Below are 23,238 nucleotides of genomic sequence, written 5' to 3'. Positions count from 1 at the left end.
CATGACATCCCCAATTGCTTCTAAACTATATTGAGGTGATAATTCTAATTACACACTTCACCGTGTACTTGCATCTATTAAACATTTTTTCTTCCAAATATTATGTACCAAATATTAAGTCATTAACTTAAGTGCACTGTCTTTATATCCAAGAAACATGACCTCAATACAGCAGCCCTATTAGGTCAAACATTAGCAACACATTTTCCAAGCAGTGCTCGTATAACTGTAAATATGACATGAGGCTTTGGCATTGTAGCAGTGGCAGCTTTGTAAAATTACAGACACGTTAATTATTCTTGTACAACAGCCACATACTAACTTGACATTTAGAACTTGTGTACCAAGTATAAAGCCCATACAGTACAGCTATGGCCAGAAGTTTTGCATCACCCCATAAAATTAACTAATTTTCCTTCATAAAGTCAAATGAAACCTGCTGCATAAAGTTACATTAACATACTCAATTTACTTTGTAGTTTTCCATTTCCCACATTTCAAAATCTAACATGAAATACTGTACTATTATGGCAATATAATTTTGTATTGTCTTTGATTACATGATGTTAAATAAAAGATCTAACATCATGTAATCAAAGAAACTACAACATTTCCATAGTTTGTTTTGTTTTTAATGTTATTAATCATCATTAGGTTAAAACAAGATACTCAGTTGATGGCAACAACATTTATTATGCTTTACGTAGCCTAACAACCCCCCCCCCCCCAAAAAAAAAAAAACACCCTAACACAAAAGCACAAAATATAATTTTTTTTTTTTTTTTTTTTTTTTTTTTTTAAAAAACACACATTTCCAAGTTTGTTAGTTGTCAACTCAACTTTGTAATTCAGTAAGTAAAGGTTAACATATGACCACCTGACTTCTAGATGCGATCTACTGTTACCATCTTAACCACTTCTGTTTGCTGAACAGAATATGAATTAGACAACAAATTACACAAAAACAGTTGGATACCAAAATAACCACAGCCAGCACAGTGCTGCGATGTGCTGTAACATGCATCACACAAGCCTTCAGACACTGTCATTAGCCAGTGCTCAAGGTAGTCTTAGCAGATAAGGTGATCTCTTTTGAGGCTTGCCATAAACTTTAAGGCTATGGGGTCAGATACAAAGGTCAGTCCCATTACACAGAACATATTTTTGTAACTTGCAAGAAATCAGGATGAATTATTCAATAAGTATAACCTGCTATTGGAACATGTTTCTCCCATTTAGTATTATTTTGTAATAGAACATTTTCCCTGGTACAACACGTATTTATTTAACAACTGAACTTTAGACATAATAGGACTTCATGCTATTCACATAGAAAAGTTAGTAACAGCAGCTAAGTGCAACCAACTAAAATTATATATATGAGAGAGAGAGAGAGAGAGAGAGAGAGAGAGAGAGAGAGAGAGTTAGTTAAATCTCAAATTGTTAACAGTAACAGGAAAGATAAAAGGTGAAATCAGGTTATTTCACATAATGCATGTTTCAAGGAAGTCATTGTATTTAGCCATTAAAGAGAATTCAACATTTGAGGGGAAATAAAGAAAAAAAAAAACACCCCACACAAAAACACTGAGGCAAGCAGCTTCAACAGAATGCAATTTTAACCAATAATAACCCATGAACAAGATCCCGCTCAATATTTAAAAGTTCCAATAAATGAAAAAATATCTTATTAAAAAAAAAAAAGTATTTTAAAAAATGTAACCAATCATGACAGAAAAAATCTAATCAAAACAAATAAAACACACAACAACTTTATAGACAACACATTAGTCTTGGGTAAAGGGAGCTGTGCAATCATCAGTCCATCAGTGTCTTTTTCAGGATGTTTCCAGAATCCAGACCATCCATCTATGTGAAAAACAAGTTTAATAAAAAAAATTAAAAATACAAGAACTAATGTAAAAAATGATGGTGGTAAAAAGTGGTACCAGGATAACCATGACCATTCACTACATTAGTACAACCACAGTAGTATCTTGTAATACACCCTCAAAATACCTAGCCTACATTACCAAATACAAAACTAAAAATTTAAACACACCTCATATGGTAAAATAAAAACGGGGGGGTGGGGTCTCACAAAGGCATGATAGATAAGTAGAATGAAAAAAGAAAAAATGCAAGAGAAACATGAAATCAAACTAGATATTCCCACAGTTTGTTGTGAACTTTATTTTATACCAAGACTATAGTATTCTCTGGGTTTCTGGTGGACGAGTTTTGAAACCAACAGGTTCTATTTCGCCTTACACAGCAACCATATGCAACGAACAGCTAGTTTCACAAATGTGGATTAGCAGCAAAGGTAAGTAGGCCACGACTAGTGCTAATTAGCAAAACCATTCACAACATGTTTATGAAATGCAGAAAAAAACTCACCTTTTATAGGACACCTTACATCAGTACACCTAAGGAAAACAAGGGGAAATATTCAAATACTATTCCTATATACTTAAACCATTGTGTAGTTTAAGTATCAAATTGTTTTTACTTTACTACCATAATAAATTGAATATCTCGGTTACCAGACAAACTAAGCAGCATACGGTAATGGACTTGAAAAAGGACAATACACTGTAACAAACTTAGTACCAGGTTGTTCCTCTGACACTGTCTCTGTGCCAAGCATAAAATCAGCAAGGGTTTGCATCACATCTATGTCCAGTTTTAGCACAGCAAGGCTTGTAGAGGTTAATGAGTACAATCAAACACTGGCAGGCACATAACTGAACAAAGCTAGTGTTCATCAACACAAGGCGAAACACAGCCCAATGCGTCAATAAAAGGGGGTCTTCAACGGAAGAGTTCAATTTTGTTTTTGTTTTGTTTTACAGGGACCTGCATTACAGGTGAATGAGAGAACACTTCATATACTCCAACACAGCGAAGTGCTCATATGCTTATCCAAACACTTCATGCACAGCTTACTGTCTTGGCAAATTTATACAGTATTCCAATAAAATATAGTTATCACAAATCCTTAGTTATTTTCTAAGCTGCCAAGGTAATAACACATCAATAAAATACATTGCATGGCATGTATGGCTATCCAGTAGGTACTACTGCCTTATAAAAGTATTTTTGCACCAATATAATGCTTTCCCCATGGTTATACAGTACTATGCATTTATCAGTCTACCAGGGTTTGTCATATTTTTTAATATGCTTCATCACACCTCTGTGCTTTACAATGCTTACCTGTGTTTTACCATGTTTCGACTGTGTTTTTACTTGGGAACCTTTTATAAAGGTTGCAAACAGATATGCAAACAGGTATTTTCATGAAGGGGAAAACAAAGTACTTACAATTTTTCTTCAACGGCAGCCCCACAGCCAGTGTTTTTCTTGTGTTCTCATGGATGCTGTCCTCTTGTTCATGAGCAGAGGCATAGTGCTCTACATCTTGCACATTCCCCTGCTGTACTGGAGGCCAAGACTCGCCATGAACTGCAATTCTATTATGATCACTCTCATCACAAAAACTGCCAAAGTTCAAGTATTCATTGCAAGGCTTTTGCTTCAACAAAAACAAAATATCACTATTTACAATTTCCGAGTCTGGGAAGGATGGATTTGGTGACCTTTGTGAATACGAGTCAGCAGGCTTTTCCCCTTCTTTTCTGAGCAGAGGCATGTTTTCAATATAAGCAGCATGTCCAGCAGCAGCTAGCTCATTGGCTATGTCTACATCACCAATCACAATGTCCACCTCCCATAGTGCCTCAAAAACATATCGTCTAAAATAAATGATGAGATTTCTATGACTGATAGATTCTTGGAAGAAAATAATTGCTTCATCTGTCCAGTGTTCTCTATTTATAGGCTTCACTCCCCTAAGGAGGCAAGGGTAGGTCAGCTTTGGCAACCTTGCAAGCTCTTCTGGTAGCTTTTTAATTTTATTTAAATCTGAGTAACGCACAGGTGAGCAATGCCCATAATCAACAAGAGTAGTTAGCACATAATTGTTTTCAACCTCAGTGATCTCAGCTCTACACCATTTGTTCTTAGATTCACTATTCACGAGGCAGCATGAGCCAGGTTTTATAAGTTCCACAGGCAATGCAGCCAAGTCTTCTGGGAGTTCTGCCAGCATCACGGACACCGTATTCATAGTAAGAAACAGATCTTCCAGCTCAATGAAGAACTCAGATGGATCAATAACAGCTGCTGCAAATCCAGAATACTCTTTATTTGTCTGAACAGGAGCCAAAGTAAGAGACTGTGGAGGAGTGATGTCATTAACATTTTCGCCATTCTGCAAATAACCTAATTTAGGTATTGACTTTCTAATCTCTTCATCTCTCACAGAAGTTGGATCTTTAATGTGATGGACGAGTAAACCGTCATCTACCATAATCTCAACCTCCCATACTGGAGGGGAATTAAAAACTGAAACAAACAAAAGTTTGATTTCCTGATCCATTAATGGTTTTAAAGAATTCTTTAACACCTCACCAGATTCACTTTTTAGTTTTTCACAGCCATGCCACTTGCACAAAACAGCTTGTCTGGGTACATGTTTTAGGTCATCAGCGAGTTCCTTTACATTACTGATAGCAATCCTCTCTGTGGCTCCATGATCAAAAAAAACAACACTTACTTCCTCACTTTCAGTAAAGATTTCTTCGACTTCTGCTCTGTGCCACAGACATTCTTTCTCAGACCTTGCTAAGCATTCATGCCCCACTCTTATGTTCTTCACTGACAGCAAGTTGCTTCTTCCTGCATGTCCTGCTATGGCCAGGCACAACAAAAAAAACTGTTCAGAATTTCTAACAAGCTTGATATAGAGCTCTCCATTACTTGCAACAGAAAGTACGCTGCCAGCTTCAATCTGTCCAGGTTGTAAGTCTTGATACTGTATTTCATTTCTACAGTGGTCTGTGTAATCAACCAATGAAGCAGCTGTCCCATCAGATGCTTCAGGGTGTGTGAACCTTTGTTCGTGTTGGTGACCTTTTTCACTCGACTCATGTTCTTTGGTATCTTCTTTACTTTTACTTGGAATTCCAGAGTAAGTAGGCACTTCACTTTTGCAAGAACTTCTGTAAAGGTTCTGCTCTGTCAAGTCTGTACAAGGTGGCAAACTTTGAGCACTCTCATCTTCAACAGTTTCATCATTAGCGTTCATTGTTACTTCCCACTTTGGTCCCTTTTGTTTTACAAAGTGAAGTGAAAGAGGCTTGCCAATTACATTTTCTTTGAAATGGGATTCATCTTTCAAGCTACCAGACTTTTCTAGAAAACACGCAATACTTAGTCTTGCCTTGGTTATAAATTTATCTGCAAGTCTTAAGACCTTTGTTTTGTCAACTGTTGCTGTATTTCCATAGTCAATAAATTCTACCTGAAGAGATCCGTCAGCAGAAATATCTTTTACAACTGCACGGTAGAAAGCACGATCTTCCTCAAATTCAACTGCAACAAGATCATCCACCTTCACCTCCCCAGAAATGTTGTTGTCCAGGTCCTCTGTAAACAGTGGACCGTTCAGTTCTTCCACCATCGTTAAAAGTGACTGTTCATCCTCCTCTAACTGGATGTAGAAGTCTGATGTATTCCTGAAGTGAGAAATAAATCCTATGCTTTTGGTACCAGGCTTAATTTTTGTCTCTGGAAGTTCAGAACATTTTGGCAGCATGTTTCCAATGCTCTTGCGCTCATTTGCATCACTTGGTTCTCTTCTATTATTTTCCTTGGTTCTCATTTGGCTTCCAGTTACATATGGTTCTTTTTCACCCCTGAATGGAACGAAACATTCAGTACTGATTTTATTCTCTCCCTTTAAGGTTCGATGTGCCTTCAGAATAACTCTACCGTTAACACTGCTCCTCTGATTTCTTCCCTGATTTTTTACTTTCGTGTCACTCTTAGTTTTGGGCAATTTAGCAGCTCTCTGTCTTTTCTGATAATGCTTTGCTGCAGGTTCTTCAGCATCAACAGGTTTTATCTTTTGCCTATGCAAACTCATTAGCTCCTTTACCTTCTCGTTAATTTGAAGGTTGCCATCATACAGTTCAATGACAAGATTCCCGGTGTACTCTTTCGCAACTACAACTGCGTTCAGCGGCTTGTTCAATACATTTTCCTCAAGCCATTTATTTACCTCGACAAGCAATTCTCCTTCTGGGATATCCGACAGTGTGCATTTCACAGCCTGCATAGGTGTAAGCAGTATATATGCAGCTTCTGCAGGGACAGGCAGCACATCACTTTTCTCAACAACATGCATGTTTCCATAGTCAACAAAAAACACATTCAAATGTAAAGGAGACTGTACTGGAAAAGCTAAACCTCTGTACCATAAGCCATCTCCATGATACCTAGCTAAGCAAAGTCTTATTGGGCCAACATCCCAGCCCTTTTCCTGCATTTCACTGACAGTTACAGTGACTTCTGCCATTAGGTCTTGGAGAACTTCAGTATTTTTATCTAGCTGACAGTAAAGCTCCCATGGACTACACACATGTGTTGTGTATACCTTCTCTTCACTTCCAATTTTCATGTTAAATAAGGAATGATAGTAAGAATACAGATGAACTGATGGGATAAGCCCCTTTGGGGTTCCCATGTCTCTGGCAAAGCCCTTCTCTACAAGTAGCTGACTGGCACTTTGAAAAGGAGTCTGAATGTCCACAACATTGCACAAACCCCTTTTCTCTATAATTGTCAATGCATGTATAATGCACTTTAGTTCTGAACCACTTTGGGCGAAGTCTTGAAATGCTTGGCATGCGTCTTTACTCCACTGACAAGGGTTGCCTTCTACAGGCTCAACTAGGTTATAAAGGCTACACCTAAAAGCTTGCCATTCGAGATGCAGGAATTCTGGTTTTATAGCCCGAACATTCTTAATGCTTTTTTGCTCTGTGACGCCAGAGTCAACAAACAGAACATCAACTTTACCTTTCATTTGTTGGACCACACATCCTCTGTACCACTTCCCATCCTTTGAACGTTTTGCAACACAAGCAAGTTCACCAGGCTGAAATGAGTCTGCATGCGAATGGTAATAGCACTGAATGTCTTTCATCAACAACTCCATCTTAGATGACTGGTTTTTCACTTGGCACCAAAACTCAGATGGAGAGTCGATGCAAGAAATCTTCACATCAAGCACACATCCCACTTTGAAGATCTGTGGTTTGATAGTTACTTTTGTGGAAGTTTCCCCTTGTTCTGATGAGACACTTGCACTGGTACAGAGTTTTAAAAATTCCTCTGTAAACGAGTTGCTTAATACATTGCAAGGAACTTTGTCCAACCTTAGACTTGCCACACTTTGAACTGGAGATGTTTCTTTGCTTTTTGAGTTACGCTGGCTCTGCATAACTGAAACATTTTTATGTGCGTTTCTTTTTGACTGCTGGTCCCAGGATGTTTTAGCTAACTTCTGATTGTGATCTGCAGGCATTTCCTTCCAGTATTCAGCAAATCCAGCCTGAACCAAAAGTGTGATGACACTAAACTTGCTTTCAATTTCTTTAACATGTACATCAACAATATATTTATCTTTCCGCTTCTGGACAACATGCACCAACAGGACTTTATTGAGGACTGCTGTCCTAAAAACACTGGTAGCATTTGCTGTCCACACATCTTCCACCGGTACCACATGAGCAAGAGAACAACGAAAAGCTAACACAGGCACCTCCGCAAACCTCAAAGGCAGGGTTTTAATACACATATATGGCACTTTATCAGTGTTTCCAAAATCCAAAAAAAATACCTCTGCTCCATTTTCAAACACATCAACGATGACAGCTCTGTAGTATTGCATATCTTTTTCAAACATGGCACAGCACAGTAAACCAGGTTCTGGATTGTCAAGAATCCCCTCATCAAGCTCCAAGCTGTCGTAAAAACATGCAATGTTTTTCATCATTTCTTCAAACTCACCGTTATGATCATCTGCTCTTATCCAAAACTCTGATGGGTTCAAAACATGTTCAACATAACCCACAAAGATAGAGCCATCTTCTAGTTCTTTGATTTGGTAAGTAGCTTTGGTTGTTGGTTTCCTGTTGCTTATGTCCCAATCATTGGATGAAGGCGGAGTTTTGCACATTTCCTGGATGCTATTTTGTTCTTGGACTGTATGTGTATAGGTGGGTTTGCCATATGGTTCTGTAAAAGGCTGTCGTTTACATGAGTCTTTCTGAAAGCCTTGATCGGCACCATCCAGAGGACTAAGCAGTGTAACGTAATACAAATGATGGTCAGGCTTAAAACTATCTGGGCGAATGTACAAAATCCCTCTCAACAACCCTTTTTTTAATTCATTCATCTGCCGTTTCTGTAACTCTTCATCTAGTTCTGTTAAACAAGAAAGTGCACATGGGAAAGACATTATTGGTGCGGAATGGAAATCTGGCGGCAGCGGCAGGATGTGTTCTGCTTTTACAATTTCACAAAACCCGTAATCAACAAACAAGACTCTTGCATGGCCATTTGAAAGAACTTGTTGCACAAAGCCTCTGTGCCACTTCTCATCTTTACCTTTCACAGCACACAGTAAACCAACATTTCCAATGGATTTTTCACAAAGTTCTTTAAATTTAGATTCACAGCAATATGACAATTTCTCTGTCAGTTCCTGAAGATCTAGGGACATGTACATCAGCTGGCAGTAAAATGTACCAGCGTTTATCGCCGAGGTTAGTTTAACTCTCTCTGTTTTACCAATCGTCACCTGGGGGCCAGAAGAAGCCACTACATTCTGGAAACAATGAAAGCTGGATGGTTTGAAAGAGAACTCCTGTCCGATGTGCCTTTCAATTAACAAATCGGGAACAGGTTCTGAGTTTTGTTTCAATGGCAATTCAGTCAGCATTTCCACAAGTAGAAGGAACGTGTCTTTGTCTACAGCTTTCCCTAAACCCAGTTTAATGACCTCTTTGTTCACATCTGGTACTTCTAGAACCAGTACTTTGTGTGGCAGAATTGCCTGAATATAGCCTTTGACCTCCAAACCATGCAATGATAAGAAGTACTTCACTGCCAAAGGCTCCCACTTTTTGCCAGTTGGCTGTATGTTTGAAAAAAAGCCACACACAATTTTGGGGGGCAGCATAAATAACTCATCAGACGCAGAAGCCAGATGGCTAGTATCAACACTCAAAACGGTCCCATTATCGATCAGAAACACGTCAAATACATCATTTCTTCTGTTCTGTACTCTTCCTCTATACCAGTAACCAGAGATGTCTTCAACCAAGCAGAATGCACCAATTTCAACAGGCTCTTTAGTTTTGGGTGTGTTCTGTATTTCTACTTGCACTATGTTGTAGTCCAGTTCACACACTGTTAGGTACTGGCCCTGTAAATGAACCAGGGAGTTTTCGGGATTACAGTCTATGTGTGTCAACTTTAGGTCTACAGGCCATACAGCACAAGGTACTGAAAGAGCAGAATCTGTGGAAGGCCTGAAAAACACAAATATATAACAAGGTATGACGAAACAGTAAAGAAGCTTAAGTTTCTATGCCACGCTGACCCATATTTCTGTTTTATTTTATATAAGCTCTGTTTGATTACAGTGGATGCTGCTACTGAAAACCACCTAGTATTTTTAACCTCATAATGGTCATTATGGCAATTAAATATTCAATTTAAAAAAATAAATAATTGGAGGAAAACCACAAAAAAAGCATTTCAGTGCCAATGCCCCTAGAACGTTCACTACCATAAAAAAAATCGCTTTATGGGTCCCACTGGGGTAAAAGTCGCTCCCACTTTGAGATTTCAATTTTAGGAAAACACCAACATTTCTGTGTTTAAATTACTCTTTTTACAATTGATTTTTTTTCCCCTACACCTGTTCAACACCGATAAATAAATACACCAGTTTAGTTTCTAAATAATCCTTGTTTGTAACATTTTACGCCATTAATAATGTTAGTGTTTTTCATTTAAACTGCTAAAAACTATTCAGTATTTCAACATTTCGAAAATTTAAAAAGTAATAATTAATGGAGTGCAAAATCAAATTATACATCCCACATCACATCTGTATGAACCTACCAGGATTTTACTTTAGCGATTCAAGTACCCAAACAAGTTCAAGAACATATCTTTGTATACTGAACAGTTCTTTCCAAAACCATACTTGGACAATAGTTCCTGCTGCACTGGCTTTTACAAATTTGTTGTATGGATTCAAATTTAAAATAAAAAAAAAAAAATGTTAAAAACAGTGTTGCGTGCATCAATTAAAAAAAGAAAAAAAAAAAAAAAAAAAAAAAAAAAAAAACACTAAACAATGCACCATCTAACAACCAGTAAACAAAACATTTTAGTGTTGCATAAGGTGCAATACAATTGCATTAAATTTCCAGCTGTACAAATACATTTATTTTATTAATCATAATCTTAACCACACACATACTTTACAAGTGTACCACTATGTTGCACTGACATGCAGAACAAGTTACAGTATGTATTAAAGTCATTCAAAGTACTCTACAGTTTCTACATCAGGCCATAACACTTTCCTCCTATATCACCTCATTTTTCTTTCACCATTTTACATTTTTCTTTGTTTAGTCTCCAGTCAGTACTGTTTTTTTCAGCACTGCTATTAACATGTATTTCAGCAAATTCAACAATGCGCAATTTCAAACCTGCGAGTAGCATTTTTGTTTTTTGTCTGACTCCTATTTTATCCGGTCTCAAAGTCACCTGCACTATTATAGTACTACCATTACAACCAACGAAAGACTTGTTCAGTTTACTATTTGGCTTTCTAACCAATCACTGTTTACTACGGATCCCAGGAAAGTGAAAATGGAAATTCAGAGACCGACAGCTATTGTGTTAACAGTGAAGCAGTACAGCTGTGACGTTTGAGAGCTCAGTCAAGAGTCTGAAAGCTTACGTTTAACATTCAAATCACTCAAGGTATTGCGAGTAACAAATTAAAACATTTAAATTTAAACAAAAATATGCAGAAAGGCAGTTACAGGGACAAACCTAATGCATCCCTTCACCCAAAGGTTACAAAACATAACTGGCGCTAATAAAAGGTCCTTAGCAAATTTTGTGAATACTGGATAAGCAGTTGCCTTATATATTTGGTTTCTCTTACAGCGAAATTACAAACAAGCAGGTAAATTACTGTGAGAAATGTTAACAGAAATCAAACTGATATTTAGAGATAATACTTTTCCTTACGAAAAACAACTGCATCACATTCAACTACCGTTCTCTCTCCTCTTCTTGTCCTGCCCTATAGCAACTAATATATACTCCTGATTCGCTGGTACAGTACTCCCCTGACCTCCCAACTCCCGCCTAATAGGCTCTTGTTAATTGTCAGTAAATGTACTGTATTTACAACACAACAGTATAGTGCTGCAGATCGGAAACTCTCACGGCACCGCTTCTAAAATACCTGAAATCATGCAATAAAATATTGTAGCATTTGTAAATCACAGTATTATTAATAAAGCCTGTTTCACGTATAAGGGTCACAATTGATTTTGATCAATTTAAAATAAACGCAGCGCTGCCAAACTGAAGTAATACGGTATTTTTCAATTACTACATGCATAAACTGATGTAATCAAGTTAATATACATACGTTTTTAAAGTATTACTAGCAATTTTACACAGTAATCCAGAGCTCCACATGTATTACTGCCTTTTTTTTTTCATACCCTCAACCTCAGCCTTAATTTTAAATAACTACATAAGTGACAGCTAATTAGTCCAAGTTCTTACCATTCATCAAATGAGCCACTGACAATAACTGTAGGACTTCTAGAACCGCAGAAACGAAACGGCAGTGAACAGAACCGAAATAGAGGCTTCCATTTATGGGCCGCCAAGTGTAAAAAAAAAAAAAAAAAAAAAAAAAAAAACAGTAATATTTTTAACAGGTGTTTTAGCTGGCAAAATAAATTTAACAAAAAAAAAACAAAAAAAAAAAAAAAAAAAAAACACAATTTTTTCCTATTTCAATTGCTTAACAAAACACAAAGTTTTAAATTTGTAATAAAAAATTTTGGCATTGTATGCAGAGAGATTGGCTCTCAGAGTGGAAGGGAAAAAAATGCCAAAAAAAAAGGGGGGGGGGGGGGGGGGGGGGTCAAAGATTCAAGGCAAAATAAATATTTATTTTGTGAAAACCCAGATTTATTTTTTTTTTCACTGATTTATTTGTTAGAAATCTGTTAGATAAGTGTATAAAAAAAAAAAAAAAAAAATATATATCAAGATTTAAATGTACATTCTAAAAAAATTAATAAACAATCTTTATCGATTTATATATATTTATATTTTCATATTCAGATTTATTTGTTAAGATTTATACGTGTCAGCTAAATGTTGAGTCAACAAGTGTAATAAAAATTAAAAAATAATATTGGACTGATTTTAAAATGTTGAATTTGTGATATGTGTTTAACATTTATAAATTATAACTGAAAATACAAATTTCAAAACTTTTAAAAGAACATGTTTAACATTCATGTAGTTCGCTAAATCTGGACCATTTTTTGGTTACGTTTACAAAAAATAAAAAAAAAAGTGATTTACACTAAATACAGAAAACAAAACACCTACTATAAAGCTAAGATATAATCTTTTAATATGTGTATCAGCAGGTGGGGGTGCAACAAAATGTATGCTTAGAAAAGGGGGCGGCATATAAAAAGTGTGTGCACTACTGCTGTAGATTACAGGCAGTCAGTCTCTATTACAATATAACAACATACTTAATTAGATAAGACCACTGCAGAGAATTTTTTTTTTTTTTTTGCAATTTTGTGTGTTTAGATAAGAAATGCTTTATGTTACTGCGTGTAACCTCAGCCAGAGCCACTTCTCCGGGGAACAGGAACCAGAAAACCAGGACTGTCACCTTAAAATGACTTAGTCATTTTTCAGCTAATCTTGTGCAATATGTATAACACATAGGATTAAAATAGAGTAGAGTATTCTCAAATTGTTCCCGTCTTATGAACTGGAACATGACTGGATAACTTATAAATCAGACCTGGGATCAATTAAAAATACAAGCGTGTTTGGTGTGCCTTGTATTAAAATAAGCAAAGTGTCTGGAAAAGCGAATCAAACTTCTGACCAATTAGATTTATGTATGACAAGAACAAATCTATACAGTTGTAATGCTCAGCAATATGATTACTGCAGCATTAACAGACGTTGCGTTTCTGACTAAAGACTATTTCTAAAACCCAGTCAATCACTTTTCCATTTTTAAAGTTTTATACTAATGCAAGAGAGGTTTGTGTATAAAAGGAAACAAATCATCATTTGCCAGAGTAATGTCAGCTAGGGTTGTGAGTTTTTGCACATTTGGTTTCTAGATTTTTTTTATTTTTAATTTTTGTATCTATTTGCTACAAACTGAGCATTAGATAACTAACAGAAAGCAGTCTCAAACTTCAAAATGTTTTTATGTAACTAAGAACCTATGCAATAGTCAGCGTGCCCGCACACAGCCAAAGTAAGATCAATTTATTGCCATGCCCAAATTACTTTGAGGACCCCTGTTATAGCCTAAATTCTAGAAAATTCCAAAATGTGACAAGACTGATTGACAGGGGCATAATGACAGCACATACTTCTGAATGAAGACCCTTAAAACATGATTTTTTTTTTTTTTTCTTCAAAAATGCAAATTCATTGGCAGATCCCTAAATCAACTAATCAAATCAACTAATAGAAATACCCTATAAGCTGCTTTATCCAGTACAGGTATTTTACTGAAAATATGGCAACACCACCTTTATCTACAGCTTTCTTGGCACTACATTATGCAAACTCAAGACATCTGTTTTCATACCTCATAATTCTTGATCCAGTGTTCAAGAACATCCCTGATGTCTTGGATAACCTGAAAAAAAGTTTTAAAAAAGTTTATTTGGCTTAAATAAATATTTCAGTAACATATCCCACTCCCCATGGTGACCTAAACCCACAAATCAAAAATCATTACAGGTTTCTGCAATTCTATTATTATTATTATTATTATTATTATTATTATTATTATTATTATTATTATTATATCATTATTATTATTATTACACTATGTAATGCAACATTGTAAATCTCGAAAAACTACTCACTTCTAAATCTTTTGTAGTCATTTTTGTATTACTTTAGTATAAATACATGTTAATTTGGATTCATATGTTGTTTTTTTCTGACTTTATGTGAACGAAAAGACACACATTTGACCATTTTCCCATTGGAAATAGTGGTATTTCGAAATATCACTGTCCTGGTCACAAAAGCAAAGTTTGTGGGAATAATAGCCATTTTCTATACTTTTGAGGCATAAGCAATTAGGAAATAACACTTACTACCCAGGAACTTTTTTTTTTTTTTTTTTTTTTGTTACACAGTGTTATTATTATTATTATTCTCCGCGTAACATTGCAAGGTCTTTAAAAAAAAAACACAACTAAACAATATTTTTAACTAGCTATGTGTTGAATTTGAATGCAAGTTCAGAACATAATATTTCGCACTTGCCTTTAAAATAAATCAGTCCCAGTCAACCTTTACTTTAAAACAAGCAATACATTAAAGACTCATCTTCCAAACTACAGTTTTGTTTTGGCGCTGCCATCTTTGAATGACAAGTAAAATGATGTCACGTTACACTCTCGGTCAGCTTTCTTTGTCAATTCAACCGCAGTTTACCTACAAGCAATTATTTCTAGCACCAAGAGTAAAACCAGTAACACAATATTCCCAGGACAATACATTTAACGCACTAGAATAAAACCTGTAAGTTAATTATTTTGTGTCTTTGTAAACTGGAAAAAATATTGGTGTTATTTATGTATTTATTTAATATTGGATAGTTGGAGGTTACGGTACACAATATTGCGTAATGCCAACATGTTTTTTTGTTTTGTTTGTTGCCGGCGTTGCTTTCAGTTCACAATAAAGCAATCGCTATCACACACGTTTAAACACGGAGAGGTTGTGAATCCAGGTGCCTCGTTTTGAGGTAAATAGTTTTAATGCAGGGATAAATAAGATCATTAATACAAATAAAAAAAAAAAAATACACAAATAAAAAAGTGTTCACCATTCATAACGGTAAACTAAAGTACTAGCTGGATGTACTTACCTCTTAATTGGTTTTACTTTGGTGGTTTGGTCAGATCTGTTTTGTAAAGACAATTTTCTTGTTCCTGTATACAATCATGTTTTTCTTTGGCACAAACAGAAAAAAACAGAGTTAAATCAACCCAGCAAACACTGAAATTGTGAGCACCTACACAAATCACTTCCCAGTTGTACCAGACTGTACACACACACACACACACACACACACACAACTTCATTCGCTCACGAACTGGGTTTTTAAGCACGTATTTAACGTTGACAATTACCTACTCAGCGATATCTGAATCAACTCTACGCGTACTCTTCGATATAAATTGCAAAGTGATAAAACATACTGCAGGGTAATGTCATCTTCTTCCCCACCATCGCCTCTTACTTAATGGTACAATGTACTGTATTGTGCTCTTAAGTATTATAATACAGAAACTGCTACCCATTCACTTGAAGGCATCTGACAGATGCATTTGGCTGCGTGGTGTGTGTGTGTGTGTTTTGTTTTTGTTTTTGTTTTTGTTTTTTTACCTACAGTCGGCAGAAATATCACGCGCTCTTCTCCTGTATGCTGCATGCAGAGTGTTAATGAAGGGCGTGCCAAGTGATGGTAGGCTTAATGAGGCACAATTTACAAATAATGTCATTCTGCACACAGCGGTTTAATTTGGTACAACTGTAATTTCCCTCATGGTTAGCGTTCTATAGTTTGGACATCCTTACATGTATTAGTGATTAAAGAATTAGTTAAAAGTAAAAATGGTAATGAAAAGTACACGTGGAAATGTGTGAGTATATATCATATTAATCAGATAGATTAATCAACTAAAGAGTTGTTTATCTTTCATTTTAATATTGATGATGTTTAAAATGTAACCACCATAATGACTCCCGGCGGCGGTTGCAGGTTTGTAGGAGTATAACCGCAGCGTTTCTATTACAAAAGTAGTCTATAAACGTACCATTTTGTGTGTGTATGTGTTGGGAGGAGCCTTTCTGCTGGAGATTATGTCAAAAGAACTGGATCTTGACTGCCGAAATCTTGTGAGCCACGATTCTGCTCCGGTTTACTTGGGGGTTTACAGCTATTTTATCGCGAGAAAGCGACTGACCCTGCAATTAAAGTCCCGCTGCCAAAAGGAAGTCCTTTTGATATTTCATGATGTATTCGCATGACAACGTCACGCAGTCATGACTGCAGAGTCCATTTTTACGTGCACGAAATCCAAGCCATTGGAGATTTTTTAAAAAAGGAAGTAGGTTATACATCAAGTATAATATATATATATATATATATATATATATATATATATATATATATATATATATATATATATATATATGGGGGGTGGTGCCTGGCCTTGTCGTTACCTGCTTTTCTAGGAGTTTTCCTGACTGATATGAATACATTATTGCTGGTTTTAAAATTGCTGTCAGCAGAGATGTTAAAACTTCTACTGTTAAAATATGTGTTTAGTCAGCATTATAAAACTGGAGACTGAACACTGGTCCTTAGTTTAACTTCTTGCACTGGCATAAAATTCCCTTATGTTGTTGAGATTTTTTTGGATTTATTTCCATAAAATGAATGTCCATATTTTTTTCTTTAAGTACATTAACCAGCCCATGCTGTAGTTTTTATTTATTTATTTATTTGTGTGTGTGTTTTTTCAGCCTTTGTTTTCTTCCTCCTTTAGCTGTTCCTCATCAACTATTGTGTCTGTTCTTGATGGTGCACTTATTTTAATTATTTATTGATATTTTTTTTCAGATGGACTGCTGTCTTCACTCGGAAAGTTGGTGTTGTACCAGGTATGCTGATTTTCATCCCCAAATATATTAAAGGAAATAAGTGAAGTGCCACACATTTTTGGCAGTGGTTTTGTAACTAATAACAAATAAAATGGCAGTTTTTCATGGAATTTAGAATGTAGTGGTTCGTAGTGTTTTATTTAGTGTGAAGCGGCTCATTAGTATGCAAGCCATGTTATAAGATATATATATATATATATATATATCTATATATATATATATATACACACACACACACACACACACACACACACACACACACACACACGGTCATGTGATGCTGTTTAACCAATCAGAGGTTGTTATTTTTCCAAGCCGTTTTATAAACCCAACCATCCGCACCATATATATACCCTTAGCGTGCCGGCCCTTCGGTGGTTTTTATATATATATATATATATATATATATATATATATATATATATATATATATATATATATATATATATATATATATATATATAATGAGACACACACACACACACACACTGCTGGAATGTTGAATAAGCAGAAGCGTACGGATAAAATACGTCACAACGAGCAAAAAAATCGTGAGGTTCTTAAAGGCTTGATTGATTCTGTTGTTTACTTTGGCAAGCAAGAACTGGCATTCAGAGGGCACGCTGAAGGCACCAATTCCTCAAATAGAGTTAATTATGTGAAATGACTTTCTCTGATTTTTGACTATGACAGCATGTTAAGCAGTCACTTCTCAATAGCCACAGAATTCTTTGGTACCTCTTACAAGATACAGAACGAATCAAAGCAGAAGTAAAGGAAGCCAACTACGTAGCTGTAAAAGTAGATTAAATAACCGACCATGGAAATGCAGCTCAGCTGTCTTGTGTTTACAGATATGTGACTGACAGTGGCCGGAAAGAATGGCTATTCTGTGAAAATGTGTTACATTTACTAAAATAATAATAAAAATGTTTTTAAAAAGGCTAAATTCACATTGGGCTTATTTATTTTGTAGATTCTATTGATTTTTTTAGTATTACTAGAATATAGCTAACTTACCTTTATTAAAAATGTGCACGGATCAATCTACGATCATCTACAACATATTAATCAAATATGCCGATACATTATTGGTTACATATGTTTTCCGTTTTTAATGGTATAAATATTTATATATATATATATATATATATATATATATATATATATATATATATATATATATATATATATATATATATGTGTGTGTGTGTATAATTCTATGTATTTTTTTGCCTTTTGTCTGATTGGTGGGATAAGCATGGGTTTGCAAATAAGGTGTAAAGTTATAATTCAGTGTATATGAAATATAACGTAATGTCCAGAAAGCTTCAGTATGTTTTTTATAGAAGCTACATGATGTACTCCAATATTTTGATTTAATTTTATCTCCAATGTCACTAATACTGGCTGCCCACTAAGTGGCACTGTAGTTCAAGGTACATTTCATATACTGTAAAGAGAGTTCTTCTCAACTAGAAGCAATAATGCAGCTCATCTCTGGTTTTATACCTGTAGTGTTTGTTTATCCACGTGCTTATTAGTCACTTAACATGGGGTTCGATGCTGCACGTGACAGTTAATAAATATAGGACGCATACCGTTATGGAAAGCTACATGTCAGAGGAATGCCTAGGCAAACTAGACAGCAGCCTAGTGTGGCAAATTTAGGGGGACAGCAAAACATGAAAGAAAGGAATTTGCATTATTTTTTTTTGATTGTTTGCGATTGCACAATACAAGCTGAATCAAAAACTTGTTGATTTAAAAAATAAATATAATAGTCATTACCTGACTGATATAAGGGTGCTATGCTCGACTTTACGTAGGGTGGCACATTGCCTCATCGGCCCTGGGACGCTAACTGGTTATAAATTATACAATGTAAAAACAGTATTCAAGCAGATACGGTAAGATGGTGGATAATCAGCATTCTGTACTGCAATGTTTAAATGGAACAAATTCACTGGGCAGATTACCAAAGGAATTACATCAAAAACATTTCTCTCACTCAGGCTGAGCTTTTGAAGTCATTTTAATCTAATGTGAGCCATTCACAAATCTTGAACTTGTCTCTTTCTGTCATTAAAATATAGTTAAATATGTATGAAATAGTTCTAGTCGGTTGTTAAGGAAGACAACACAAGTATAGAACAGTTAACTGAATATTTAACTATTTTTTAAATCATAAAAACATGTTAAAGGTTATAGAATAGAGCACTGTGGTCTAAACAACTTTAAACATGTTTGAATGTTTGCTTGTTTTGTCAATGTTTAACATGGACACCATGTTTACAAATACAGCAAGAAACCCGAAACCCCTTTTCAATGGTCTGTGGCAATGATTATCCAGAGCAAAGTTACTAAATGTTAAAACTGACTTGTCTAATAGTGATATTATCTCAATAGACAAACCCTAATTATACTATAAACATATATATATATATATATATATATATATATATATATATATATATATATATATATGTAAAATAAACAAGGCCAGCAGTTAACACGTCCCATTTTAGAATAAATGGTTCAACCATAAACATATGATATCTGCTAAATTAACTACCATGTCTCTCTATACAGGACCACATTTAATGGTCAGATCCTGACATTCCACATTGAGATGAACTCAGCACAAATATGCCCCACTATTTTTTTTATTTTTTCAATGTTGTACTTTTAATGTTTGATGACCACCATCGATTACAAACTTAAGTCTGGATAAACAAGAACAGAAATTTGGGCGATCAGCATGGCATGCAGTAAAAAATAAAAATGGTGTTTAATGCAATCAAACCTACATTTATGATACTCAATAGAAAAAAAAAATGTGAATGGCCCCTTAAGTAGTGACTAAAACGTTCACCTGTAATAAGGTTGAATTGGAGTAAATTGCAGATAATAGTTAGGAATTTGGCTGGATGGTGCATTAATATTTAGAACACATATTGATGGCTTAATGTATCATAACGCATCTTGTTTTACACATTTCACCAAATATATCTGGTTTCAAATGTCTTTACTCCCTATTTTAGACATATTTATAACATGGCCTCTAAAAGCCTATCGACTGAAACAGGATATATGTTAATTTATGAAGCTTAACTGGGAAAACGCCTGCTTACTTGCGTTGTTCACTGGAGTTCTTTATTGTATATCTTAAGATCCAGTAACTTTATTCAACTGGTTCGCGTGGTATCAACAGTTTTGGTCATTTCAGTCTGCTGCAAACAATGACTGGAATGAGTTTCAAGGAAAGAAAGGTTCATATGTGAGGTTGCTTTTAGCCTTAGGGTCGACGTATTGCTCACTGACATCTGTGCCTGCTAAGTTACTACTGAGTTTTATGTTTTATGATTGATTATGTTTTTTTTTACTCCTTATTTATTAAATTTCATGTTGTTTGCTGTAGTACTGTTAGCTTAACGTGCTAGTAGATCATACCATGGTTCTGTAAAACATTTGGAATGTTAAACTGGAGCATATAAAAACTCAGTGATCTGATTGAAGGGAGGGTGCCATCCTGTCACCCCATCGTTACTGGATTAAATATTAAAATTCTGCCCTGGTTACAGCACATTTGTTTATTCTAACAGTATTTACTTTTGCTACTGACTGAACTTTTTGTTACTTTTACTTTTTGCAGCTGTCGGCTTCCCTGACTGTATAATTTAATACTCTGTTCATTGGCCGCGCTCGTTTTGAAAATAATCTCCATATTTTTTTTTCATATTTGATCATTTAGGAAAGCCTATTTTTTATTCAGTTTTTTTTTTTTTTATAATCTCTCTGTTAATACTGAATTGTATAGAATTACTGGTACTGTATACTCTCTTCCAGCAATTGACCATTCCCGGATGATAAAGACCAAGCACCGGCAGGAGGAGGATATTTAAATGTCCCTGTCTGCATACCAATTAGGGAAAGAACGACTTTTAATATCGTGCGGAGAGCTTGCATGCGTTGCCTTGAAGATAAAAACATTCAACAAGATACATGAATTCACGTGTTGCTGCACACATTCTGAATTACGCCGCACATGAGCTACTTGTTTGTCTGGTTACCTTTGCAACACACACACTTTTATATAAAAATACTGACAACAATTAAAACAATTATATAACATATCATTTCTACTTATAAGTTTTACTACTTAGAATTTATATGTGTGTTTGTGTTTGTGGAAGATTTAAAAGTTACATTTTATTAACACTATAACCGCCTTTTTTATTTTGAATACTGTATAACTTACAATATTCAATTTTCAACAGATTTGTATGTACATATACAAATATGTACATATATCTGTTTACACACTTGTTTCTTTTGAAATGTTTATTTTATTATAGTTTTTTTATTTTGTTAAGTAGTGGTAAGTTTATGTTTAATTGTTTATTTAAATACGGCGTTTCGGCTGTGCAAATGTTTGATATAATGTGCTTGAATAAAACTTTTGAGTTGTATCTGATAATTTGCCATTCATCTTAATACTGTTTGGGGTTTAAAATGTACCGGCAGTTGTAGGTATGAGTATAACCGCGGCGTTGAAGTAGTCCATAAATGTACAGTGTGTGTGTGTGTGTGTGTGTGTGTGTGTGTGTTGGGGGGAGGGGTATGTTTTGTACGGCCTTTCTGCTGGAGATTACGTGATATTAACTCAGAAAAACGGACTATATAACGCTATCTTTTTAGATCCCCGCTACTTAATTTAACATAAGTTTACTTTGTGAGGATTCATATACTATTACTTTAAAAAAAAAAAAAAAAAAAAAAAGATTACGTCTGCTTTATTTCCGTGAATGACAGCTCTGTTTGCATAAGGTTGCCTTCACATCTTCAACTGTTTGCTGAGAGCAGCATTTATTGAAAAATTATCAGCTGGGTCAGCTAAATTCAATAACTGCTAATCTGTTATCTATGTCAGTGTTGGGTGATATGCATTTAACATACCTAACAGTAGAAAGACACTGAGCTCAAGACTACTGTATGTCACACTGTTCTACATGTGAGGAACTACTGAAGTAGCAAGTTCACTGACAAATGTTAATGTTCTAAATTGTAAACATTATAATTCAGACTGGACTATTCTGCAGCATTGGCCTTTGCGCTATCAATGCGTATGAGAGGAACGATTGGATGGGGCTTGTTCAATACAATTTAGTGATTTACTACTGGTCAGGCACCCAACAAGTCCATTTGGTCATTCTGGTTCAATTACTTAGCCTGGGTAAAAGATGTGATAGGGTAGATGGTGGGAACAGAGAAAGACCATTGGTTTTTTTATAGTTATACAGTATGCTGAAGATACTGCATTTTGACTCCTCCACCCCAGCACAAAAAAGTATGTTACCTGAAAGCAGCATTTGGAAAATTTGGGTTAAAAAGAGAGTACAAGTTAAAAATAAATACATAAGTTAACATAGTGAAATTTGACCAAAATATGACAAAGTTTCTGGGAAATACCATTTCTGTATTTATTTATTTATAGATTACTATACACTAATGCTAGCCAGACTATCTGTATCACTGGCTGTGTCATAGCTTTTTACAGACAAGACAGTGTAAATAGAAGTCGTTGCACAGCCTTTAAGGGGCAAGACTTGTGACTGATTTCAACAATGAAAATAGTTATTTTTAGGTGGTGTGCTATCTTCCGTCTGTGCTAACTGGATGGATGCAAATATGGTGTTTTGTTTAGTTCAATAAAGATTGATTTCTTTTTTAATGTAAGTTTGGCAGGTTTGGGGTTACATATATCCCTGCCAACAATCACGCGGGGAATGGCCACATGTATACAAAATGAAGACACGCCTTTGTTGGAGGAGTTTGGGAGAAGGATTTACATAGCCTGAAATGTGTATTTAAAGTTTCTGTAGTGTTTTTGTTTAAGCCTTTTATTTTGGCCCTCGTACCTGTTTCTTTGTCGGTTCTTTTGTTAATAAATGTGTGCTCTAGTACTTGAGTGTAGCTTCCCTGTCTGTGAGTCTCATTCCTGCCGGATAACATCTTAGGTCATGACGCTACCCTTTCACGGGCATGTACAGTAAATTAAAAATATACAATATCTATGACATCATTGGAATTTTAGGGGTCAAAGTTTTAAAGCTTTTTATTTCTTATTACAGAATGTAATTATTCTCTGAAGGTGGTCATAAATGCAGTGAACATACAGTTTGACAACCTAGAAATCTCACTGCAATTTCAACCTTTTCCTTTTTATTTCACTTTCTGCTGTTAACAAACTGAAAGTAAATACAGTAGGGTCCGGTAGTGTGACTAGACCGTTGTTTGTCAATATTA

The 23,238-nt window shown here is 35.2% G+C and overlaps 1 protein-coding gene across 5 annotated transcripts in view; it reads right to left on the bottom strand.

The window, feature by feature from the left end:
* Nucleotides 1–749: 749 nt before the first annotated feature.
* tdrd15 (tudor domain containing 15) overlaps nucleotides 750–23,238 on the bottom strand; it is a 39,679-nt gene continuing 17,190 nt past the window's right edge. For 4 of the 5 annotated variants that reach the window (XM_041249856.1, XM_041249858.1, XM_041249855.1 and 1 more), the window contains 5 exons: nucleotides 15,128–15,211; nucleotides 13,829–13,879; nucleotides 3,328–9,446; nucleotides 2,401–2,429; nucleotides 750–1,869 (listed from right to left, as the gene is read on the bottom strand). In XM_041249856.1, coding sequence (XP_041105790.1) covers nucleotides 2,416–2,429; nucleotides 3,328–9,446; nucleotides 13,829–13,860 — 6,165 coding nt within the window. In that variant the 5' untranslated portion in view covers nucleotides 13,861–13,879; nucleotides 15,128–15,211 and the 3' untranslated portion in view covers nucleotides 750–1,869; nucleotides 2,401–2,415. The remainder of the gene's footprint in view (nucleotides 1,870–2,400; nucleotides 2,430–3,327; nucleotides 9,447–13,828; nucleotides 13,880–15,127; nucleotides 15,212–23,238) is intronic. The other variant, XR_005950286.1, reaches the window with a different exon arrangement.

The sequence above is a fragment of the Polyodon spathula genome, chromosome 5 (genome assembly GCF_017654505.1).
Source record: "Polyodon spathula isolate WHYD16114869_AA chromosome 5, ASM1765450v1, whole genome shotgun sequence".
Classification (NCBI taxonomy): Eukaryota; Metazoa; Chordata; class Actinopteri; order Acipenseriformes; family Polyodontidae; genus Polyodon; species Polyodon spathula.
The sequence above is the reverse complement of the archived record's forward strand: the minus strand, read 5'-3'. Positions and strand labels throughout refer to the sequence as shown.